Raw genomic sequence first — 25,285 nt, 5'->3', positions numbered from 1 at the left:
AGCATTTTCTTCCAATTAAGTGTCAATAAGATTCACTATGCGTGAATAAGATACATTCTAAAAACATTTAATTTAACTAAGAACATTTGTTTTAATCTTGCCGCCTACTTTTATTTATCTCTTCAAATCTTTTTTCTAAAACGCCTAAAAACAAATCAACAGCCGCGTTTTTAATTATTTCCAAAAGTCTATCAACTAAGTTTCACATCATTAAATTGTGCAGTTCTGTACCCTTGCTAAAGATTATTTTCGTAGAACCACTTAATCTTCATTTGGCTATAAGTCAGGGCACAGACTATTCTTCATAATACCGGTAATACTCATAATACTCTCCTAACAACAGTAACGCATTATTACCTGAAAAATTAAAAAATTTGACAAGGGTCATTTTCCTTACGAGTCTCTCAATTGGTCAGCATCGTTCCAGTATGATTTCTCCTTCTCTCTCTTTCTCTCTCTCTCTTTCTCTCTCCCCCACCCTCTCTCTCTCTCTCTCTGTTATCCCGAATGAAATACATTTTCACTTTCGTTTGGCGCGTATACGCATACGGATAGTCGATGTACGTCGCAAATCCGCTCGTTAACGATTCGACCGCGCGATGAATACGAACTTCGACGCCCACGAGCGGCGATTTCCGCGTTAACGGATCGTCCCTCTCTCGGGAGAGAGACCTTGCGGTTTTCAGTTCCCCCGTGCGTTTCGTTGCGGATGCAGCACGCGGCGAATGCGAACTGCACGCTAGAGACCGAGCGAAAAGCGTAGTTTCGCTCGAAGGGGTCCGTGATTGAGCACGTTTAGATCTTCGTAACGTCACAGAAAACGAGTAGTGCAGATCCACGCTGATTGGATCAAGTACGTCGCGTGAGCTCCCCTCACCGGGAACGGAATATCGATGTCGCGGACATGAGTAATCGACTGATTTGAACGGTTATGTTTTCACCGTTTTCACCGTTTTCATCCTTTTGTGTGCACGTTTATTGCTATTTCGAGGAAGTTGTCTTATAACGTGTAGTATATCGATACAACATATTTATTACATTTTTATAACTTTACTCTACCTCATTACGTTTCTATAACGTTTTATCACTTGCATTCGTTGCCGTTAGTAAAAGAAGGTTTAACACACTCGCTGCTACCGACGCATAAATGAAATTTTATTAATTGTATTGAATTACAAAATTTCTATTCAATCGATGATCCAGCGTTCTTAGGTTTTTCTTGTAAGTGCAAAAACATTTCCGATGAAGAAGATACTTACATTTGTATATAACTTCTGAAAAAGGAAAAAAGAACGAGGTTAAAGGAGGTATTAGATTGCTGCGTAAGTTGTATTTGTTAAATTTTTTTTATAAAAACGAGTTAAAAATATATACAGATGCTAGAAGTTATTTGGTACAAACATTGTCTTTGTTATTTTTATTATTTTATTTTATTGAGAAGATATTTGCATAAAAAGGCACAAATGATCGAAGCAGGAACTGTAGTAACATTATACGAAGTGAAATCGGTACAGTAAAGCATTCTTATTCGGCATTCACAATTGATGTAGGTGTTACGAGTGTTTGAACCTGATATTATTGATTTGTAAAGTTCTGTAGAGAAGATAGCAATCTTGAAGACGATACTGGAGGAGGACATCGGACAATGATTAATAGCGTTGAAATAATCTGGTCGATCGAAAAAATTCTGCCATTCGCCATTTGTAAGATTGCATCGAAGCTTGGAATTCACAGTTGAAACATTGTGATTTATCTTCGTAAAGAATGATTTGCATCAAGACTGTCAAGAATGTATATGAGTAGGCAATATTTCCATCCGTGTTTATCTTTATTATGCTTCAACTTCATCCACAATTTTCAAATTAAGAATTGTCACTCGTACCACTTTCTCCCTAAGCCGCTCGTATATCGCCGTTTATATAAACCACTAACGAGGAATGTTCTCCGTTGTACAGAATCGTTGTACGGCAATCGAATAAAATTCCACAGAATGACTAAGTGAAACAGCGTTATACGAACGTTCACAAAATTCTACGTGAAATTTTCCAACCGATTCGCTGGCAGTAACATGCATGAAATAATCGAGGATACGGTGTCGAGCGTCGCATCAACTATAGGGTCGACGAAATAATTGATACACCGCGTATTTTTGGCGCAAGCTCGAACCGCGAAGAAATGACGCGCGTGACGAGCAGAATTTATAGTGGCTGTCGTCGAGGGACGTTTCAATTGGTACCGCGGCCGATAAATCAAAATGAAAGTTCGGTGGTAGTGTGATTCAACGGCGAACGAAAACGATCGTGCGATAAGCGGTTCGGCGCCTGGTAAATTTCCACGCGCGGAAAATGATCGGCCGCGTATATATATTGGCGGCGAACGGACCAGGAAAGAAGTGATTTATTGCGGCTTTCAGTAGACGTTGGCGTGACACCGGCGTTAAGACGTCGAAGGGAACGAGCTGAGAGGCAGAGGAGCTTTATCAGGGAACAGCAAGAGGCCACGGCGACTATGCGAGCATCTGTGGTACCCTCGGACGATCAGGAAAGTCAGTAATAGATTATTATCGTTTCACTATTACCATTAACCCTTAGAGTGCTATGGGCGCATATACGCGTTTGGCCAAAGCTCTCGGTGTGGACTAAGGACACATATATGCGTTTTCTGTAAGTGCCCGGCATGGACTGAGGATGCATGTATGGGTTTGTCAATTTTTCCGAACACCTACGCAGAAGTAATACAATTACGTTTGTGTGAGATAAACGTAAATGCATTCCTTAGTAACGGCAATAAACAAATGCCAATAATGCCACTTTATAACAGTTGTCTACCTGTTTCGCGGACAGTCGCATCTAATTATCAAGAAGAAAATGTGTTGTTTGTGTGAAAAATAAGAGAATGCAGAAAATGCGATGTCGGATTATGTATCGATAATCGTTTTGAAATTTTGCACACACAACTGAATAATTAATTTGTGTTATATTTACTAAATTTAGTTTTCTAGTTTATTGTTTTCTAGTTTATTACCCAAATTCTAGTTAACTATAAATTTCAATGTTTATAATAAATAATTAATACTAAAAAATAACGCTTTTGAATCATTTAATCTCGTGCAACAGAATTACTATAACTTATTACGATTTCCGCTTTGGATAGTCAATCAATAGAGTTCAGTCCAACGAAAAAGTATTCCGTTCACAGCGATCGTCAGCGCTAGCCGCGCGCCGTCCGTACGGACCGCATAGGCCGCGAGTATTCAGCACTCTGAGGGTTAATGAGGAAGTAATGAGAATTTGGTTTAACGTGTTCGCTTTATCGGATTTTCACGGTATACGAATTTGTTGTATGATAAAACGAATAATATTCGTACAAAGTTTACGTCTCTATACTTTTATCGAAGTTTACGAGAGAATTTTTGCTTCTCGGAGGAAATTGATTTAAACGAATGACTCGATGATTATATAATAGCTAGGTAGATACAGAATTTAGCAAAAATATATGGAAGAGGAAATAATCTGATTGAAATCTTATGTGAATAGATATCGTAGATTTTATATTTTCGACCATCGAACTTTTACATAACTCTAAAATATTTACCAAACTGAAAGGCAATTTGATAATTTTTACGAGAGTCTGAAAGAGATTTTTAAGCTAACAGATTTTATTGGAAACTTATTATAATCGTAGGTTTTATAATTAAAGATAGGTCCCATGTCTTTCATCATAAAAGATTAGGGAATGTTAGAAAAGTGCGAATTTGGGAGATTTCTGAACAGATGCAAAAAAGTTAAGAAAGATGTTACGAGGTTAGATCAAGGTTATAAAGCCCGGTGTATCGGCAGGAAGTAATCGATACACGCAATTTATGAGATACGCTGCTGTAATTCTGTTTTAAACGCTATATACTGACCAGTGTTATAACGATCAATTCTACTAATTTATAAAACAATAAAAATATCTAGATTCAATTTTGTTCCTAATTGTATTTCTATCCAAAATTTTATTTCAATTCAAATTTCATTAAATACATATTATAATTGGGATTTTGTATCAAAGGTTACGTTTGAAGAAATGAAAGACATATTTTGATTGATTATTAATTTATTTACCTAGTTATTAATTTTGTTTCAATAACAATTTTATTACATACTATGATCGAGATTCTGTATGAAAAACCTAATCTCAAGAAATAAATCACGTAGAATTTAACCGATAGTTTGAGAAATTGTTCATTTTCCGTTCAACAGAAAATAGTAGCAAGCGTTAACGAGTTATAAACGAGTCTTGGTATCGTTTTAACTCGCGAGAAACCCATGTTTTCAGTTGTGTAACTTTACCAGGCTTTTAAAGATGTTTGTGTATAGTTCTCATGGGCTGTTTGAAGTTTCTCTCGACTAGTTTCTCGGGTGGTAGTTGGAGGATCAGTTTCTGTTTGCATTTTTAAGCGATCCTCGTCAAACCTAAGCTTTCGATTCTCTCCGCGTAACTCGGTGAACATCGATTCTACAATTCTTCGAAGATTCGACTTCAAGAAGCTTTCGAAACTTATGATCTCTGACCTCGAAACAAAACAACGAAATTAGAACACGTTAGAATTGTAAAGAAATATATCTGTGAACAAGTTAATATAGTACGCGTATAGTCAAACTATTGTCTGTAATTCCAAACAAATTATCTACTAAAACAGTAATAAGCAACGTAGAGAGTAATAAATTAATTAATTGGAAATAATTGAACGGCTTTTCGGTTGCTGAAGGTCCCTACGCGACGAACGGCCTGCGTTACACTAACGGCACGTCGTACGAAAGAAATGCGGACTCGCCGTCGAATAAGTTATCCAGGACAAACAGCAGGAAAGACTTGACGCCTCTGATGAATGCTGCGAACAAGCTTGACTCCGAGGAGAAGAAACCATGGTACGGCAAGAGCCCGGACGAGGGTGTCGAGTGCGACGAGGGTAATCACACCGACGAGGATGAGGATCGTCGAGTGGTTCTACAACTGAAGAGGGAAGGAACCGTCAAGGATCTCACACAAAAGCTGGCCGCTCAAAATCTTATACCGAGCAGCCCGGTCGAGGAGAAGGTTTCCAGGTAATTTCACTGTACGATACGTAGAAAAGATTAGGATTCGTTAAGGAAACACTGTTCGTACGTTTCGCTTTAAGATGGATCAGAATCCATGACTTCTTCTTTCTCCTATCAGGAAGATAAATATCGTTTTGTTAACATTTTCCTAAATACTATAGACCCACATCGAAATTAGGTTTATGTACACAAATTAGAATTAAAACTTTTCAAACGATTCATTCAATTTGTCATTTTATCTCGCGGACGCTTGTTTCAAAAGGATCTTCGATCAAAATTTCGAAGCTGATTAAAAATTAATATACGAACAGAAGGGTCATGTATTTAATAAATTAATCCTTGCGAGTCTAGTGGAACAATACGTCCCAAGATAACTTTTAGAAAGATTGCTAGATTGTTATAATCTTTCTGATATTAGCGAAATCTCTTGGTATATACGATAATAAATGGGGATATATTCTGTTTTAAAGATTATGCTTAACCCATCTTTTCTCTCAAACTTCATTGAACTACCATTGACGTTATTTTATTACCGTGATCTCTTCTAAAAAAAAGAACACACCTCTAAATAGTGAAACCTACAGACGCCTTAAAACATAACGTCCGCATTCGATAAAAAAAGAGAACAAGTGGAACTCGATCTTCTCGACTTTTCAAGCCTCACCACCTAACGTATCCCCAGAATTCAAACCCTCCGTCATCGCAATGTTCTTCTTCTTCTTCACCCTCAGGATAGGGGACATGAGCGGTCTGATCTCGAAGGCGAAGGAGGGTCTGGCAAAGTCCAAGTCAAAAGCGGACGTGCTGAAGTCTCCTACCGGCGACAGCCTGCCGAAACTGCAAGAAGCGAAGAAATCCGAGAACGAGCTGCATTGGGAGGAGTTGGTTAAGAAACTGAAGCGGCCACTCGAACTCTGCGACCTCGACTTCACCGATCTGAATTCCGACGACGAAGTTGACATTCTTGGACCTGTGAACGTGACCAACGGCGTACCACCGCCACCACCACCCATGGTTCCGACTCCTGGTGGCGCACGGGCACCACCGCCACCACCTCTAGGGGCGAGGCTACCGCCACCCGTACCGCAAGCGCCTCCACCGTTGTTCGGCGTGAATCTCAAGTCGCCGAGGTCACCGACCGCGGTCGACTCCAACAACGCTCCAAAGAGTCCACTGCCGACCTTCACTAAGAAGAGTAAAAAGACGGTGAAGCTGTTCTGGAAGGAGGTCAGGGATGACCCCATCATACTGTCGAAGCTCGACAAAAACAAAATGATATGGGACGAGCTGTCGCCAGTATCTGTTGACACGCAGAAGCTCGAACACCTGTTCGAGAGCCGTGCTAAGGATCTCATCACGAAGGTGAGCAGCTCTCGTTCTTTGAGCTTCGTCGTTGCTCTTTTCTGGGAGAGCTTGTTTCCTGCGGGTACGGCTATCTATAAGGGATTTTCCCTCTGGGGAGATCTTATATTTCTTCCTCGCGTCGGTGTTTCATATGTATGTAGAGTGATTCACGACAGTATTTGGACACTTGTCATAAAGAACTTTTAGGGATATAATGCGTGGTTTATACAAAACTTCTTGGAACCTTAGTAGCTAAACGTGTTTTGTATAACTCACGTAACATGTTCATGAAAAGTTTCAAGAAGTGTTCAAATACTTTCAATACTGTGCTTCGAATATTAGAACGGCTTGCGGAAGTCTCGTGGGCTCTGCAGTTCTAGAAGTACGTATACGAAGATGCTACTTTCGAAATAAAAGAGGAAAATAAATATCGAAGTGTAAGTAAGGGCGCGACCGAACTGTCACGAATTAGAAAATAAATTTAGAATAGAAAATGAATTTAGCGCTAGATGTAAGATCTTTTCGTGGCAACGATTTGTCTATGATTTAACATGGAAATGGTCAGTGTATCTTACCTGTGTATATTCTTGTTTGTTGTATGTATAGAACAATTTTGTTGGTGAATACTAAACAAAACAAAGGATTAACACAGTGTAACTATAATAACATTACAAGGATTTTATCGAAACACGCGTTACTCTTAAATCAATTGAGCCTCTCGTTCGTTTTGAAATCTGTCAGGCCAAACATACTATATGCAAAAAAAAAGACAATACTAGTTCACAGCAAGCGGTTTCCACCAATACGAAGCGACTGGGAAAAAAGAGAGCCTTTTCAACCTTTCAACTGAGCACTATCGAAACTGATGTGCCGAATCCCCCTTCTGCCAACAAAAAGTAATTGAATTTCCATCGAGCTTCATAACTTCGCCATTTTCAACAATACCTTCTATACGGTTTATTTTCGTTATTTCTGTCGACGAAAAGCTGCGGCATCGTCCTTCTAGTTCGCGGTTCCACAAAATTCCACCGCGCCACGCCATCAGACAGGAAATTTAATTACCGCGCGGGTATTCGATGGAAAAAGCGACACCTTTCCGACGTCCCATGAATCTTCTTGCTTTTTCGTTTCGTTCCCGCCGTTGTCCCGACGAGAGGAAGCGAACGTTGCCCGACGTCGACGATGTTAATCATTCCCCGACGCCTGATTCTTGAGGCACACGTGGTGAACGGTGAACGTTCAGCATCCGGTTCGCTTGTCTCTACCGCGAGAAGCTTTTCATCGCGCAGAAATTCCACAGACAGCCTATGCACAATCCAAAATACACAAAGCTACGTGGTTGGTTAACCGGCTGCTTCTACCACCGTTAAAGGGGATGAATCCTTTGAAGTAGCAAAGTCAGGGAGTTTTTGGGCTACTTGATCCTTCATTTTGGTGATTTTCTCTTGGAGATTCGTTGATTTTAAGGCTCGATGAAGATATTGCGTGTATCTGTGCGTTGTTTTCCAAAATATCTTTAACGCGTGTAAAATTGAAACAATCGAGTTAGTAAACGTAACTGTTTCTCTTATTTTCTACATCATTTTTTTCAATGAAATCAGCTTAATTCTCTTATCTTAGTAATTTTTTAGCAGTTACCAATTTTGATAGCTATTCCAAAATATTGGAACATTATACGTAACTTGCATTTTACAGATTTGTATTTTGAAAAATTAAAGTCAGAGTCACGATTGAAAGTAAATTTTGTCGAATCATGACCATAAGTTTGAGATACAACCGGACACGATATTATAAAGTGATGTATTAAAAAGCAACTAACTCAAGAACTATCTTTCGCAATTAAATTCTCCGTCAATCGTTTACAAGATTTTCAACTGCACTTGCTTAAAAATACAATCTTTTATTCTCACCCGGGAATTCATTTAATTCGTGACCGTTGCTTTAATTAGCAAACATTTGCCGAAATTTTCATCCGGCCATTATCCAATCCGGAGAAACTTTCTCTCCGCTCCCCATACGCCAGTAATTATTGTCTCGTTAACCTCTAGTCGAGAATTCTTCTTTTATTTTCTTCCTTTTTTTCAAACAGTTTCTTTCGAGATATTTTTGAATAAAGAGCACCTACTAACCACGGAGCCAACCGTTAAATACAGTGGAGGAACGTTTCGGTCGGAATAGAACGCTGCGAATTGCATTAAATACACAGTTCTTCCTCGTTTTTTCTCGACCTCTTTCGTACGTGTCTCGGCGATAACGGAAGGAATTAAAGGCTTGGTGAACTCCGTTCGGCTTCTCTTTTTTCGTCTTCCTTTAGGCGTTAAAATCACAGGGCACCGTTCAAACCGTGGCGTTTAGACGTTTGAACGCGTTCACGGGCCACGTACTTTAAAGAGAATTTTAAAGGATCAAGAATAGTTAGTTATTGTGTGGAGAAACGTACGATGTATTTGATTCAACTGTGCTACTTAAATGTAATTAGAAAATCTCGTCGTTTGTGGATGAATCGAGTATCTTTATAGTATTCAATTTATACGATACATATAATTAACATATTTAACTATTTCAACTATCTTTCGTCGTTGCTTCAGTAAAAGAGACGTGTGATCTAGGAAAAGCATCTTCTTGATATGCTGTAAACCCGTTGTTTGTTATAATATGCTTGTATGTTCTAAGATAAAGATTTTAAGTACTTGGATACACGTGTCATTTTTAAAAGAAGGTAAACAAAAACTTGATTCATGAAAATGAAGCATATTTCTATAGTAGCATTTAATAACGCCAGTTCTTTGAAGTTTCTCTCTTTATTCGTTGACGATAAACTCATAAGTCTTGCTATAAGAAGAAAGCAAGCATTCCACTGCACTTGTTAAACCTTACAATTTAGCACAAACGAAACTGCCGCAACGGAATATAACAATCTACCTTTTACACAAAGATATTTACGTATGTCTCCGTGTTCCATTCATTAAAAGTGTATCGTTTAGTTTTTGTCTTCACATATTTTGTATATCCATATGTGATATCTCACGATATAAATATCTGTCTCTTATTTATGCTCGTAGAATATAGCAACAAAGTTTAATCGGAGAAAACTGGGACAATGTTTATAATATTGCATTCTATTTTCATTTCGCTCATCATAACATAATGTAGTAGGCACATCTTTGCATCTTTAGCGCCATGTCGATCCCAGCGAAGATAGTTACACTCTCTACCAGCATTTAACTATCTGGTGGACAGATAACGCGACAGGGATCCCGCTTCGGCTTCTCCGGATGCCTTTGACACGGATTACGCGTTTAATCCGGCACCGTTTGCAACAGAGTTACTCTCCGCCGGTCCTTTAAACCGCTTTACCCTAAACGGCTTTATTTTCGATCGCGTACGGAGCAACAGAACAGAACCGAGACTGGTTGTCTGTCGCGGTGTCGCGGAATCCCCGTATCTTTCGATCCCTACGGGAGCTTTCGTGTTTTACCAAGCAGAAAAAAAAAGAAGGTTTGGCGAAACTTTAAGAAAATAAAAATCCCGTTGAGCGTTTGTATTTCCTTCTCACCTTTCCTCGCCTTTCATTCGCCATTTTCACGCGTGTTTTTCGTTCGATTTGCCGACCTGATAGACAGAGCTTGTTGCTGTAAGTTGTATTTTTGTTCCTTTTTCTTCTTTATTAAAATTTGATCGTTTGACGAATCGCTACGAAGAAACGATCTTGCGGTATATTGTAAATTTTACATTATTAATCAAATTTTTCCTCGTTGAAAGCCTCGTGGAAATTCTTCTCGACGATCGCTGAAAGATTCCACGTGAACGACACAGCCGTCGCTAATTGCTGACGTAATTACATGCCGGGTTTATCAGCTTTGCCCGGCCGCGTTCCACGTTTTGAATCGCGTCGCGAGCCAATGGACACGCACTGCGCCGACATAATGTGATCCACCGCTTCTTCAGACGCCCCGTTTCCTTCCATCCTTTTCTTTCGTCGTGCTTTCTCCGAGCCTTTTTCTCTTTGCCAGCCCGACTCTTTTGAACCTTTACATCTACCTCGCGGAATCCGGCAATAATTAGTGCCGGATAAAGGGTCCGTCGAGACTTCCGTAAAGACGAGCGAGACAGAATGAAGGACAGCTTTGAAAAAGGAGACGTGAATCGGGAAAAATTATAGGATGTTGGAAGCTTAAGAAAATAGACGTTGGATAGATTAGGCAGGAAGATTTTGGACGTGCTTTACTGGATTAACTGTTCCTTCTCTGTTTTAATTTTATGGAAGTGATTTAATGAAGCTCGATGGACATAAACGTGTTCGTCGATAAGAAAGTGTTAGTGAACACGTTGGCTGCCAAGCGAATTTTACATGTCTGGCATTGGTTATTACTCGTAAACCTCATGACGTTACTGACAAGTTCGCGTAATGTCAATCGCTCTTGACCTCTTCATGCCGTTCAACGTATTAAGTAATGGTAATTTTCTTGGAAATAACCATTTATTCTAAAGAGGTTATTTCTTTGGTAATTGAAGTTTCTGGTAAATCGTTTTCCGTTGTTGATGAAGGCTGGAATTTGCAGAAACACAAGTTACACTTTTATGAATTATGAACGTCTATATGAATTATTTCAGGCAGTTATTCATAAAGATAAAATTCTTTCACCAAGAATGGAACAATGGAACGAGTATGAAACGAAATTACGTTACTTACGAACTCGTGGTAAGAATGCATTACCAACTGAAATTCTTATCAATATTCCTTATAAAATTTACGAAGTTAAAGATTATTCTAGTTAACAGAGATCAATCACCTGGAAAATTGATATTCGCTTTAAATATTGATAAAGAGTGTTCCATTTTTTAATTTCCACGGTTAAATTGTAAGCACCGAGGTCATATATCCCAATGATTTGCTGTGAAAAGAGAGAGAAAATGCTCATAAAAAATAATAACTGCGTTCACGCTGCGTTCTATCTTCATGTTACATCATGTTAAACGCGCGCTTGCCACGAGCGATTTCACGAGACGATCATGCACACGAATGATTACGATCTTGGTACAATATAATATTACAGGCTCCATTAGTCTAATGAGAAGTAACTTTAACAATAACACGTCGTAAATTAATACCGTTCGCAACAGTAACGAAATCTCGTGATAACGATCGCGCGTAATAATAATAATAATAATAATAATAATAATAATAATAATAATAATAATAATAATACGGTGAATAGTGGTTGGGTGGTGGTGATGGTGGTTTAATGCAATACGACTAATCTTTTCTTGTATTATTTGCAATATTCTTGGTGCTCGCACGAAAAATGAACGAAATGGCATGCTGGAATTTTACAGGAGGTGAGTCCTAATTTCTTAACTTCACTTAACGCCGGTTTTTGCTAACTCCAAACTTCGTTTCTACGCGCTTTTTCATTTTTCTCCGAGTCTCCTATCATTTTCTTCGTTTTCTCTTCTTTTTTGTTTCCTTTTTAATTTACGCTTGGTACTAATGAACGCGGTAATGTAAATTCATTTACACATTACTCCGATCGAATCACTGAAATAAAATTATCCGTTGTGTGTATGCTGGTACTTCAATTCTGTGCAGATTGTTAATTGCTAATTGACTTTCCTTCAAGGGATATTTCAAGTGATTAATCTCGGCGCGGTAGCTGTTGCATCGCCTCGTCTCTGCTAATTATAACGCTCTTTTTCGATTTCCCTTCGCCCTGTATTCCATCTCTGTTTATCCTTCCGCGTAATTTACAGCGGTAACGTAACAGTAACCGGTGGTGTTTGCTTTGAACTCGCTCTACTAATTCCGTTTCCGCTGACAGTGTACGATATTTTTATATTTTACCGATTGATCAGCATCAAGAGCAAATACGTTTTCAGCGCATTTTCATCCACCTGCGCGCTTCTCTTTCCCTTTCCTTAGCGAGCAAATATTTGACCTGCACTTGATTGTTAATATATAAAATTTCAGCTGGAAATCGTGTCTCTCCTTTATTCGTTCCAAAACCATTATGTGCACGGTGTTTAATTAAATTTTATGATTTTTGAGTGTTCAGACATGACCATCGAACGTCTTTAAGTTGTAGCAACGCGAGCATTATTCTTTACCAGTGGCTAATTTGTTCATTTTTGTCGTCGAATAGAAACAGCAAGAGATGAACAAAAACAAGGAGATCATCGTGTTGGACCATAAACGATCAAACGCCATCAATATCGGGATGACTAAGTTGCCTCTACCAAAATCTATTAAAATCGCGATCTTGAAAATGGACGCAACAATTATGAACAGAGAGGGTATCGAGGTAAGATCGCGTGATTTAGCTTTTTTTTTTGTTTTTGTTTCTTCTCATTCCTTTTATTTAATGAACGTTTGCGGTATTTACAATAGTTTTATTGTACGAACGCGCATCACGTTCATATAATATGATAAACTATGGAGAACATACAGGATACCGATCCCTGTTAGTGTGACATTAAGCCAAATTGATCATTAGCAGATTTCTTTTTATTACAAGATTTTCCAAGTTACGCGAATTAATATTTCATAATTTTGAATAAAAATAAGTAAAAGGAATTTTATCCTAGGCTTAATAGTATTCTGTTCTATCAAACATGGATTGAAATATTAGAGATTATTGTCAGAGATTGTTTTCAGTGTGTTTGCAAATATGAGAAGATAATAGATAAAATACGCTTGGAAACGATCTCTGAAGCATTCTATACGATATCGAGTACAATTAACTCGATATAATTCGATTTGAATCGATTCAAACAGGCATGATCATTACATCCGATTCGCTATCATTTCACGAATCTAGTCTTTAATAAACATTAATAGATATTTATTAATTTATAGATATGTATATATTAGAATTCAATATAGTAATTTTTAGTAAATTATCTGCACGGTATTATTTAGAAATAATTTATTTTCTTCGTAAGAATGTTTCGTTCTTGTTGAGTTACGTTCAAATAAGTTACACGAACAAAATAATATAAGCTATTTTCTCTATAAGAATATTATTATTTATACGAAGAGCAATTTATTTGAAAATATTATATGGTATTATGTCCAAATCGAAAGTATTTTAACATTTCCCCATTGATTTCTTAATTTTTTCCTCGAAATGGAATATACTTCAGAATCCCGATTTCGTTAAAAATCTCCTTTAAAATTATGACTGTAAAAGTCAAAATTCTTAGTTCACGGTCGACCCTGTGATTCAGTTGAAACACACGTACGTTCTTTTTTCTATGGTTTTTCTAATTTCTCTAATTTCCTGTTCATTTTTCTTCTTCGTTCGTTTCCTATCCTTTGTCCTCGGATCCATTCGCAACAGAAACTCTTGACGATGCTGCCAACCGAGGAGGAGAGGTCCAGGATACAAGAGGCGCAGGCCGCCAATCCTGACCTACCTTTGGGATCGGCCGAGCAGTTTCTTCTAACTTTGGCCTCTATCTCGGAGTTGCCTGCCAGGTTGAAACTTTGGGCGTTCAAGTTGGACTTTGAGAATTCGGAGAAGGTGAGTCTTTCGAGTTTAACTACTGCTTATCGATGAGCAAGTGGTTCGTTGGCTCGTTCAACTGCAAATCGTAATTTCTTCAATGGTCAGGAATTTTCACATAAATTGGACACTTTGGATTTAAATTAATCTTATAAATAATATCATATTAAACAAATATTGAAATTTAAACGTATAAATTTAATTAACATAGCGGTTGAAATCTTTGAAGGTGATTGAATGGTATTTATTCATATAAGTCATCGAACATCAATTTTGAAGAAAAAAATAGGCTGTTGAAAATTGAGACGGAACTTAAAAATGTTGAACTTTAAGTATGTATAATTCCTTTCCCATATGCAAAAATGTATAAACCATAGATAGTAGTTTAATTTTTCAAACACCTCCGATATCATTTCGTCTTCTTTAAAAGTCCGCGAAAAAGATCTTCAATCTTATATGATAATTCATTTAACGAGTTCATCTATTTTAAAACGATCATGTACTTAGAACGACGGAACCTACTAACATTTATAAAAGATCCAACGAGCTCGTTAGCGTATTGAAAACACTCGACTTTAATGACAGGAATAATAAGAGATGCATAAGCAATGATTAACAAGGAGACAGGCTACTCGAAATACGGATCGGTTGATTATTGGTCTCCGGCTTGTCGAATCTAGTCGTGAGACGTACCATAAATACGCTTCACCGTGAGAAACTGCATGACATTTCGAATGCAGATTCTATTAAGCATCGTCGAATACGAATGCGCGTAATGGCGTTCGAATTGGCCCGTTATTTCTCACGAATCTCGTCTCGAATTCCGCGGAGATAGTCGCGAGACCGCGACGAGGAAAAACGCCAGGTATGCGGGGAAGGAAGTCGCGGGGAACGTTCCTCGCATAATCACGTGATTTCTTCGCTGGGAACACGGCGAATTCCGATACACGATCGTGTGCCGCATCGAACGTGTGCGCCGCTTCCTTGAAAAGCAACAGACTGACACCAGCCTGTGAAACGCCTTGACCGTGACAGAGCAAGAATTCTTTTTGTCTGTTAGTTCGCCACGTATTATTTCATATTTTCATTTTTCATATTTTAATCGTATTTTCTTTTTTCTTCATTCTTTCTCTCGCTATTTTCGTTCTTTGTTTCGTTGAATGTATTTTTGACAATGTATTTTTGCCTACTTCATCTTTTATCAAGTTTTTTCTACTGTTGTCTAATGAATTGTATGAGAAATTGTTCGTTACTTTCGTTCGTAGAATTTGTTCAATTTTCTTTTATCTCTTGCGCGACTTCTTTTAATGCAGGTATTTTAAAATTTGACTCGATTTTTAGAAATCTAATTTCCACTGAAACAATCGTATTTGTCTGTATCACGTGTTATTAATAAAGGTTGTATTCTAAATTATCAAATTATCGAGAAAAATATTTCATGGGAAGAAATATATCTAATGGAATCTTGTAGTTCTTTCAAAATTTACATGATTGTCAAATCATATTTATAACCACATATATCTGTAACCATCGGTAGAGGATCAAGATCGATATTTCTATATTAATATTATAGATCCTTTGAGTTTTTAATATCATAATTCAATGATACTTTTGAATCTTTCTCATAATGATTTCAAACTCTATGTGAATTCTTACGGGTAACCAATTTCTTTCTTTCATAACACAGACTTACTCTATTTTTTGTATTTTCTCACCTCGCATCCTAAATACAACGCATACTTTTACATATTTAACAAATATTACGCTCACCTTACTTCTATTAATACCCTTCCCCCCCCCCAAAAAAAAGAAAAAGGAAAAGAAAACGCAAACACTCGTACGTCACATTCGTGAAAAGAAAAAAAAGGACCAAAAGATATGCAAGAAGCTTACGATTTGACGAATGCACAAAAATGGAACCGCAGACGAGCACAACGAACCAGCCAGCGTGCCAGAGAACTCGCGGCTCGAAAGAAATAATCGCGAACCACCTTTGTGACTTCAGGAAATTGCGGACCCTTTGATGGATCTGAAGCAGGGAATGGAGACCCTGCGAGTGAATAAAACGTTCCGCGGGATTCTGAGCACGCTCCTTTCGATCGGGATATTCCTCAACGGAAATGAGGTAGGTATTGAATGCCAGCCAAATGATATCCGCTTAATCCGTCAGTCGGAATCAGTCGTTCGCGCCGAATCGATATCCATCAGCGTCGATGATTTTCGTGTGATCGTTGTTCGATGATTTGGAAAAAGGGACGAGTATCGGTTTATGCACTTTCCTCAATATGAGCACCATTGGTCAGTAATCTAGATTTTGTTCTTTCACATCAGTGTTTATGGATAATGGTCGATGTACTTTGTAACTTCCTGCTGATATTACAAGTTTACATAAGTTTTTCCTATTTTATTATTTATTTATTACTACCTGAAATATAAAAGTTAGCATTCTTGGTTATGTTTATGTACCTCTGATGTGAACCCTTAATTCCTTTAGACCCTCTTCTTGTCAGTAGTAACACTGTTATTCCATTTCATTTACGAGGGACTCGATTCTTATGCAGTTTGATAATTATTATTTCAAGTAATTTATTTATTTATTATTATACTACCTGAAATATAAAAGTTAGCATTCTTGGTTATGTTTATGTACCTCTGATGTGGATATTTAATTCCTTTAGACTTTCTTCTTGTCAATAGCAACACTGTTATTCCATTTCATTTACGAGGGACTCGATTCTTATGCATTTTGATAATTATTATTTCAATTAATATAAATATTCAGCCAAATCATCCGTAAGTATTTGCTTCGAGCGATTATAATCACAGATATGCAACATATGAAACAATTCGTACGCACAATTTTGCGAAAATACATCGATCTACCTTCGGAGCACCCAAATATAAAAAGTAATAAATTTCAAAATTGAATGCTACAAACATATCGTTGCGATGTCTACAAAAAAAAAAAAAAAGGAAAAAACGAGGTAAAAAATATTATTTGAAGTAGATAAACGATGTTTCTAGCCACACGAGGCCGTTTTCATGTTCCGGATAGCCGGGCATACGATATGAAATGTAAAAATGGAGCATTCGCACGAATATTCGTGACGAATACTTTGCGATTCTATTTCGATCTTGGACGATTTCTTTTCACTCGTCATCGTTTGCTTCCGCTCGAATATATTAAAACCGTGGTTCTTTGAATGGTGCACTAATCATTTCTTATCAGCCGCTCTCGAGCGTGTTTTTACACGACACGCTCGATCATCGAAATTGTCGCGTGGCCCAGATATTTGCCTCTCACGTGAATTCAACTCCTTCTCTCACGTTTTACAGTGAATTAACGGGGGAAATTATGAGTGAAATGAAACTCGTTGCTCGAATTTAGGATCGTCGTGATGCAAATAATATGAATTTAATCGCGATAATATTAGCATGCAAATTCATAGAAAGTAGGTAATTCCAAATGCTATGCCGCGGATTAATGTCCATAATGAAAGTTTATTTATTCGCTAATTTTTCAGTCACAGAGCTGGAACATTATACAGTGGAACTTTACTTAATCTAACTTGTCATTTATGGAAACGAACTTGCGGTGGTTTTGTTCTTTGTAATAGAATTTATATCTCGCAATTTTATTTCTAAATAATACAATTGATAGGCGAAATATAAATATAAAAACGTATAATACTGCCCGCACGATTAAACTGATTTTTGAAAACCAATAGGCAACGATAAAAATAGCTGATAATCTTGTTTTCTTCGAATTCTTCAATTTCTAGATTATAAATCAAATTTAAAGTACTTTTTAAACTGATGAGAGATAATAGTATATATAATATGTAGCAAAACATATTATTATTAAACTTTTTAACGTAGTGTATATGAACGAAACATTACACCTAATAACAGGAATCAATGAACTTTTATCGTATTATACGTATATTTTATTCTATACATACTATAAAACTTCCGGAATTTTTCACACGTTTGTCTATCTACGTTTCATGGAGGGACATTATAGTTGCACTATAGAGTATCTTATTCATACGATTAAAAAAGGTATACATTTTTAATTAACGAAATAACGTGCTCGTAAATTTTGTTTGATTCTACCTTAATAGTATGTTACAGACGAATAACATCGGAACTTTTAAAAATTTCACAGTCAATCAGCAATTCGCATTCCAAAGAGCTGGAATTCTCATTTGATTTTGTAATAAACAAGTCACAAACGTTCGCATTGATTAGTTACACTTTGATTCTCGAAGCGAAAAATCGTAAATTAATTATCGTGCTAACAAGCATCCAGTCGTCAGGTAACGTGCACTCGTACTTTACCTTCGCAACGAGATCTCTCAAATCGATCCGTCATTCTATTTTACTACGATTTAAATAAATCAGTCTAGCGTAAATTATCGGATAACCGCGAGTTATTCGATAACAACCCCGGGGATTCGACATAAATATTCTACAGATATTATTTGATTTTCCAGCAGCGTACGAAATTCCATTAATTATTAAAATTAATTAATTACATTTCGTTCTATAATCGCGATCGTTTTACAATATCGTTACAATAAAATAGTAGCTATTAGGCCATCCCATAAGTTCGTTCCGTTTTTCGAGCGGTTATACATGTTAAGATTGTTTACATACCTTGCAGTTTCATGAAAAAATGTAATCCCCCTCTCGTTGTACAATTTCTTCCCATTTTTCAAGTGCATTGGTCCCTTATCGACGTATGTTTACAAATCGACACATGAAATGTATACACAAAAGTCGGCACGAGCTTATGGGATGACCTAATACAAAAAGGCGGTGAAATTTAATCGAGGGAAATAATAAAGAAAAGTTGAACGAAAAAATATAAAAAACTAGAATTTCACCTGAAACCCTTTTATCGTTCCACAGACAATCATAATTTGATAGCAAATTAAATCTAACGAGAAAAAGGCTAAAAATAATCTGGTCAAAGAATCTAAACAAACCAGAATCTCATCCAATTGTATCCACTCGTCGTTTCCATCGAGTCAAAAACGAGAAAGAAAAAAATTAAAACAAAATATAAACGAAAAGGTAACGGCAAGTTGAAAGGAAGAAATTGACGTGGCAGAATCGGATATGCCGTCCTCGTCGAGTTGGAAGCGCGTGGTCAACATCGATTCCGGGTTTTCGCAGCAATCACGTTACGCGCGAAAGTGGCCAGAAGCGTCGGGCGGAAAGCCTGTACCAGCGGGAACGTAGAAGTTAGCCAGAACGATATTCCGTACGTTGTGTAACGCTGAAACGTCGCTTCGTTCTTTTTTAGGTGAAGGGCTTTCAGCTGGAATACCTCGCCAAAGTACCTGAAGTAAAGGATACGGTTCACAAGCACTCGCTGCTTCATCACCTTTGCCACATGGTGATGGAGAAGTTTCCGGATTCCACGGATCTCTATTCGGAGGTGAGAGGCAGCTTACTTCCGCGTCGAAGGAACCGGATAAAACTTTAGTCTCGTCGCTTCGTCGCTATGCACGTTCGCTAGAAACCGAATAACCAGCGCTACATTTGCGAAATCGCGAACGGGAACTTCGTGTCCCAGACGAACTTCTTCTTCGACTCCGGAAACTATTACGAATGGTGTTTCGCGAAATTGTAGCGCTCCCCAGGAATTTCGGATTTCCGGTGTAATTGCGGTCGCAAATAATTTATAATTGATGTTTGTTGTTGTTACCGAAGTAAAGTTATTTTAAGCAATTTGAGTATACTGGTATTCGGAAGTGTAGCCTCGGTATTTTTTTGTTATTCTGTTAAAACGAACGTAACATGGCTGAAAAGTTTAGCCAGGCTGGTTCGATACATTAAAGACATTTTTACAGGCTCTGTTGCGCAATGCAAGTAGAATTAACGAAGTTCCATAAATTACAAGTTGCAAATTACGAGCGTCAATGAATGTAGCGCTTTGCCTTTATGTAGCACTGACGAGTTTAACGATAAAACAAAATTAATTATAGAAGCAAATTTCATAAGTTCGAAGCTATTTAATTATCCTATTTGTTGCGCAATTATAAAATTATAAAAGAAAATTCTTTTACACAGAAATCATATTTTGTCACTTTACTAATATCATTAGTCACATTATCGTGCAAGTGAATCCAGATATAATTATTCGCAGGTTCTCGATTACTAAACGAGGATAAAAGTCTTCCTGCGTTTTCTTTAAAACTTTTTCTTCTATATAACGCATTTCCTAAGAGAAATTGTATTTGTATCACTTTCCCACCGAGTCGTTCGTATGTTTATTTCATGCAGAATAATTCATACACGTGTCGTTTGAAAATCGAAATCAAGAAAAGTCTATGAATCTTGTTCAGATCGGCGCTGTGACAAGAGCATCGAAAATCGACTTCGACGAGCTCGCGGCAAACATCGGGAAACTAGAGAGCGAGTGCAAGGCATCCTGGGACTACCTGAAGCTCATCGCGAAGCATGATGGTTCCACGATGATGAAAGTCAAGTAAGTACCAAAGTCGAAATTGTACGTCGTCAGACGAGATCGATTCGATCTAGGGAGATCGTATTTCCTCGCTGGCCTTTAGAAGGCAACTTCGCTGCACGAAGTTTTGAAGTTTCCGAAGATTCGTACAATGTTCGATAAATTCGTGGCAGACTTTTTTTCCCGTGGCAAAACTGGCACAGTTCCAAATGGCACCACCATTAATTACCGAAAGCGTATTTCTTCCTTCCATACTCCTGCTTCCTGCTGGTCCCCTTTAACCTTCCTCCTCCTTCTATTTTTTCCCCTTTTTATTTTATTTCATCTTATCCCGTTTCTACTTCGTGGTGGATTTTCGGAGCCTTTATCTGTTCATCCCCCTCCATAGTGCTTGTCCTTATCTATGTCGGTTATATTCGGTAAGCTCTTCTTCGCTCTTTTTATCATTTTCTTTTGCCCTTAGTTAAGGTTATTAACTTGTGCGTTGCTGGCGAGACAAGAAATTGATAGAAATGGAATAGAGTTGGTACAGATCGATATAACATTATACGATATGATAAGAATTTATTTGAAAAATTTATTTTAAAAAAATGTAATATCTACTGGAAGATGAAATCAACCGATTGCTAATTCAATTAATTGCTACACCTTTTTAACACAAATCAATCCACCGTATCGTTAAGTTTATATTGATAAAAAAATTCTGTAGTAAATGCCCGATTATTTTCCTCAGCTACTGTGTATCGCAGTGATATTTTGTTCAACGGTGAAGCGTCTGCTTAATGTTGGTTGGCGTGGCCGCTGCGTTAATTAAGTGTAACGGGACGGCCTAAATGTCGGGCCGGGTTAATTCGTTTTTGCCTGAAACTCGTTTAAGCGATCGTCTACGTTGATCTCCAGTCTTCTCGAACGTACCGGAGTAATGGAAATGTTTCATGTAAAAAATGACCGTTGGTGATTGTCTTTTTGCGAACCTTGATATTCAATGCTGTCACAACACGATGATTCGTCGGAACGATGGGACGGGAGAATCCGCGAATCCAGCCTTTCAAACTTATCGACGTCGCGTTTTCGTTGATTTGAATCAACATGAAAAATGCATCTTCACGATACAAGATATTGATTAGAATTCATCTATCCTATCTATCCTATTTCATCGAAGCATAGAAACTATCGATATCCCAAACACAGCAATAACAATAGTCTCATAAATCAATATAAAAAAACTTATTTCATTGTATACGATGCAGCAAGTTACACGTGGCATTAATCTCCGATTTCTGAATGCTGTTTGTCGAAGCAGAATGTCAGACTTCCTGGCGGACTGTGCGGAGAGGATAATCGTGCTGGGCATCGTGCACAGGCGGATCATAAATCGATTCCACAAATTCATCTTATGGCTGGGGATCCCGCTGCACAGGGTGCAAGACACGAAGCCGAATGAGTTTTGCCGGATCGTGTCCGAATTCGCGCTCGAGTACAGAACCACCCGGGAGCGGGTGATACAGCAGCTGGAGAAAAAAGCCAATCACCGTGAAAGAAATAAGACCAGGGGAAAGATGATCACAGAGGTGAGTTACAAGCGGTGCCTCTGCTCCCGGTGCTCGTATTTTTCTTGGACCGGCGGCAGAGGCGGCGACGGTGGCCGCTGAAAATCTTTCAGAAGGGCCGGCCCCACTTTCCTCTCTCATCAAATACAGTTATCGGAGCGTGAACGGCATTATGGTGCGCTCCGGCGAGGGGAATAAATTGCTTTTTTGCCGCGGGGAGAATCAATTTCTTTTCTTGCCTACCGTTGCATTAATATCCCGCTTGTCTCCGTTTTCATTTCTGTCGCGATATCGTCGAACGTACGCGGATCTCTTATCCAACTGACGCCCCCCCCCCCTTCTTTCCATCCCTCGTTTTTCAACCACTCAGCCTGTTCACGTGAATTCGACATCCACTCTGATCGTTACAGGTTGGTAAATTCTGGTCGAAAGAGGATTGCGCGGAAGCGAAGCTCAGGCAACTGCTAGAAAACGATATCTCCGACGTCGAAAGTATTCACAGTACATGGAGGAGACAGAGGAAAGACGGTGAGTTTCCTTTCTACTGTTGCTTGCCTTTCTTCTTCTCCTTCATCTTCTTCTTTGAGCTCGCTTGTTCTTTCTTTTTTTTTTACAGCCTAACCCATGTCTTTTTTTTCTTTTATTTAGTAGATGCTATTTTATTTGCTTACTGGGAATTCTTTTGATATTTCTAATTTGTAGTCAAATTTACCTTCAAAAAGGTAATTTTTGCAGAAGGTAGATACCTTCGTACACTCCGTTACATAACTCAGTGGATATTTATTAATTTTAGGAGCAACGTTTATCTAGATAAATGTTATACAAGATTCTACTTACATTACCATTTAGTAACCAACTTAGTAATTCGTTTAACTTAGTAGCCAAAGTTGCAGGACCCTTGTGGCCTCGAACCAAATGCCGAAGGCATTATGTCGTCATCTATCTTAAACATATGACGTCCTGGAAAACCATTCACACATCCCATTCTGGTTAAATCGCGGATCATCCACGTTTGTGAGTAGGGCTCGTATTCGTAGCTCCCTGTGCCATTCCCGGCGTTAAAACCGACCTGTACGTAGGTTACAATGGTTAATTAATTTCAACCGATTAATTATAAAATAGAAACTTTTCGAGTTACACTTTGTCATTGATATATATACCTGACGATAAATCTATCTTCAAATAATAAGCAATTATGTTCTTAAATAAATAACGAAATTTTTATACCAAAGAATAACAGAAGATTCGTCTAATGTATCGATATTTATTTAGTGCAGTACTAAAGAGCGAAACGTGTATAAAAATTGATACGAATGGACTTACGAATGCCGAGATTCCACCTTCTCCATTCACAGTATCACCACCAGCTTCCGTGTGGCTGGTCCATTGAATATTCAGATAATTAAATATCACGTAAGTGTTCACTTCGTCCGTGGCCAAGACCATTTGGAACGTATTCGTTTTGTACAGGGAATTATCGATACCACCGGCGAACGACACATTTTTCCATGTTACTACGACTGCGTGTTTAGGCTCGAAGGCTTCTGCTCCATTCATTCCTTCGCGAATATCCCATTTGAGACGTTCGCGCATTTCCACGCCAAATTGATCTGTTCTGCTTTGCAAATCTTTTTCGACTCTAAAATTCATTTTCGTGATCGATTCAATGTTTTATTTAATAATTTTTGTAATTTTTAATCTACCTAAAGTATACGCCAGGTCTCCTCTGGTCTACGTCTGTTGGTCGAATTTCTCCTATGCGACATTTACTGAAAAATATTCCTATAAAACTAGGATCGTTCTCCTTTGGCCAATTTCTGACCGGGAACACCAGAGGGTAAGCATAATGCGTCGGAGGGTCGGTAAATTCTAAGTAACCATTTACCGATACCTGTAACGTGCGATGTATTTTTTAAACGGACACTTGGGGATTTATTAATATTGGCAGGTTAGCTATTAATTACTGATGCTTTGATAAGGAGATAACAAAGAGCAACGTACTCTGGTGTAATTGAATCTGAACCCGAAGAATGGTAATTGAAAATTGAAATTCTTGTGTACTTGTGGCATCGGAGCTTGGATTTCCCTTTGATAATCGCCATCGTCATTGCTACCACCCCTGTCGATGTACCAATACATGAATTTCGATCGAATTTCTTTCAGTCTAGTCTCCGTTAAAACATAATTTAGAACCGAATCATCCGGATGAGGCGCGTATCTGTCTGCTTCCGATAAATCTGTAAGGATACACGAGTTCCGTTATTTTGGTATCGATATTTGATGTCACGTGCGATAATCTCGAACATTTGAATCGTTTAATAGTTTAATTAATAATTTTATACGAAAATGAAAATACTGCTACTAGCTTTTGCGGATTTTCTGTTAATATCGCAACTATGTCTTTAGAAACAAAAGTTAACGAACGACGTGTGTCTGTATGAATCATAACGCGATCATCTAGATTAAGCCAATTGTAATAGTAGAAAAAAAGGGAATAATTTTAGTTCAGATATGAGAAATGTATGATAGATGGAAGAAAGATTGAAAAAGCGCGTTACGAAACTGACAACGATACGATCCAATGATTCGTCTGATAAAACAGATATGATTTGATGCGTTAATCGAATTAAATAGCAAAATTACACATAGTACATCTATCAATCAGGTATTATACTTCTAAGAGAAAAATGTTCCTGGTTTACGTGCAACTTTTCTTCACGGCAAGATTCTCTTAAAATTTTTAAGGCATCCTGTCTTGATTTATTTTTTCATATTTTTTGCACAAATAAAAAAAAACAAATAGCGATCACGCCCATTGGTATCGAGACACCTACCGTATCTCGCATACTTTCCATTTTTTCTTCCGACAATTTTATCGGAGAAGTCGTCAGAAAGTGTGATTTCATTCTCAGGTTTATTTTTTTGGTCAGAATTGTTAGCGGCATTGAACGAAAATTCTTCTACCCTTTTCTTCTTTTCGTCCTTGTCATCGTGATCACCTCCATTTTCGTTCACATCCACTTGTCCGGATAAACTTTGCTTTCTTATCGGAGATATCTGTCCGGTATACTTATTACTTTCGGCGATCGATTTCTTATTATCCATAGATTGGGTCTCATCCAGACCGAACGCATTCTCGAACGATTCATTCTCAGTTTGCGCTGATATCTGACTGCTCAGTAAAAGGAGGAGACAGCAGAAAACGATCGACTTTGGAAAAGCAAAAACACCGATACAAAACTCGTTTCGCATTTTTAGTAGAAGTAGATTGCACCGATTTGTTTAATTTATTAAAAGAGACTGAGCCTGAACTCGGGTAACGACTAC

At 38.0% G+C, this 25,285-nt stretch overlaps 2 protein-coding genes across 7 annotated transcripts in view; one reads left to right on the top strand and one right to left on the bottom strand.

Annotated features, from left to right (window-relative positions):
- The window catches only part of LOC100648204 (FH1/FH2 domain-containing protein 3), a 241,593-nt gene that overhangs the window by 194,400 nt on the left and 21,908 nt on the right, over nucleotides 1–25,285 (top strand). For 2 of the 4 annotated variants that reach the window (XM_012309303.3, XM_048406549.1), the window contains exons 8-17: nucleotides 2,414–2,545; nucleotides 4,754–5,090; nucleotides 5,816–6,446; nucleotides 12,569–12,727; nucleotides 13,766–13,948; nucleotides 15,936–16,055; nucleotides 19,242–19,376; nucleotides 20,287–20,429; nucleotides 21,712–21,979; nucleotides 22,369–22,486. In XM_012309303.3, coding sequence (XP_012164693.2) covers nucleotides 2,414–2,545; nucleotides 4,754–5,090; nucleotides 5,816–6,446; nucleotides 12,569–12,727; nucleotides 13,766–13,948; nucleotides 15,936–16,055; nucleotides 19,242–19,376; nucleotides 20,287–20,429; nucleotides 21,712–21,979; nucleotides 22,369–22,486 — 2,226 coding nt within the window. Of the gene's footprint in view, nucleotides 1–2,413; nucleotides 2,546–4,753; nucleotides 5,091–5,815; nucleotides 6,448–12,566; nucleotides 12,728–13,765; nucleotides 13,949–15,935; nucleotides 16,056–19,241; nucleotides 19,377–20,286; nucleotides 20,430–21,708; nucleotides 21,980–22,368; nucleotides 22,487–25,285 lie in introns of all 4 variants that reach the window. The other 2 variants (XM_012309302.3, XM_012309301.3) reach the window with 1 other exon arrangement.
- LOC100644963 (protein mesh-like) lies at nucleotides 957–25,264 on the bottom strand. Of its 3 annotated transcripts, none has more exons than XM_048406551.1 (6): nucleotides 24,793–25,264; nucleotides 23,960–24,195; nucleotides 23,662–23,849; nucleotides 23,282–23,597; nucleotides 22,796–23,027; nucleotides 957–1,274 (listed from the first exon to the last, which is right to left on the bottom strand). In XM_048406551.1, exons 1-5 carry the CDS (start codon nucleotides 25,208–25,210, stop codon nucleotides 22,833–22,835), a joined length of 1,353 nt encoding a protein of 450 aa, XP_048262508.1. In that variant the 5' UTR covers nucleotides 25,211–25,264; the 3' UTR covers nucleotides 957–1,274; nucleotides 22,796–22,832. The 3 variants fall into 3 exon arrangements, with proteins under 3 accessions (XP_048262508.1, XP_012164688.2, XP_012164687.2); XM_012309298.3 differs by lacking the exon at nucleotides 957–1,274 and adding an exon at nucleotides 19,694–20,895; XM_012309297.3 differs by lacking the exon at nucleotides 957–1,274 and having other exon boundaries at nucleotides 22,457–23,027; nucleotides 24,793–25,253.

The sequence above is a fragment of the Bombus terrestris genome, chromosome 6, assembly GCF_910591885.1.
Source record: "Bombus terrestris chromosome 6, iyBomTerr1.2, whole genome shotgun sequence".
NCBI lineage: Eukaryota > Metazoa > Arthropoda > Insecta > Hymenoptera > Apidae > Bombus > Bombus terrestris.
Note: the sequence above shows the minus strand (reverse complement) of the source record. Positions and strands in the feature narration are given on the sequence as shown.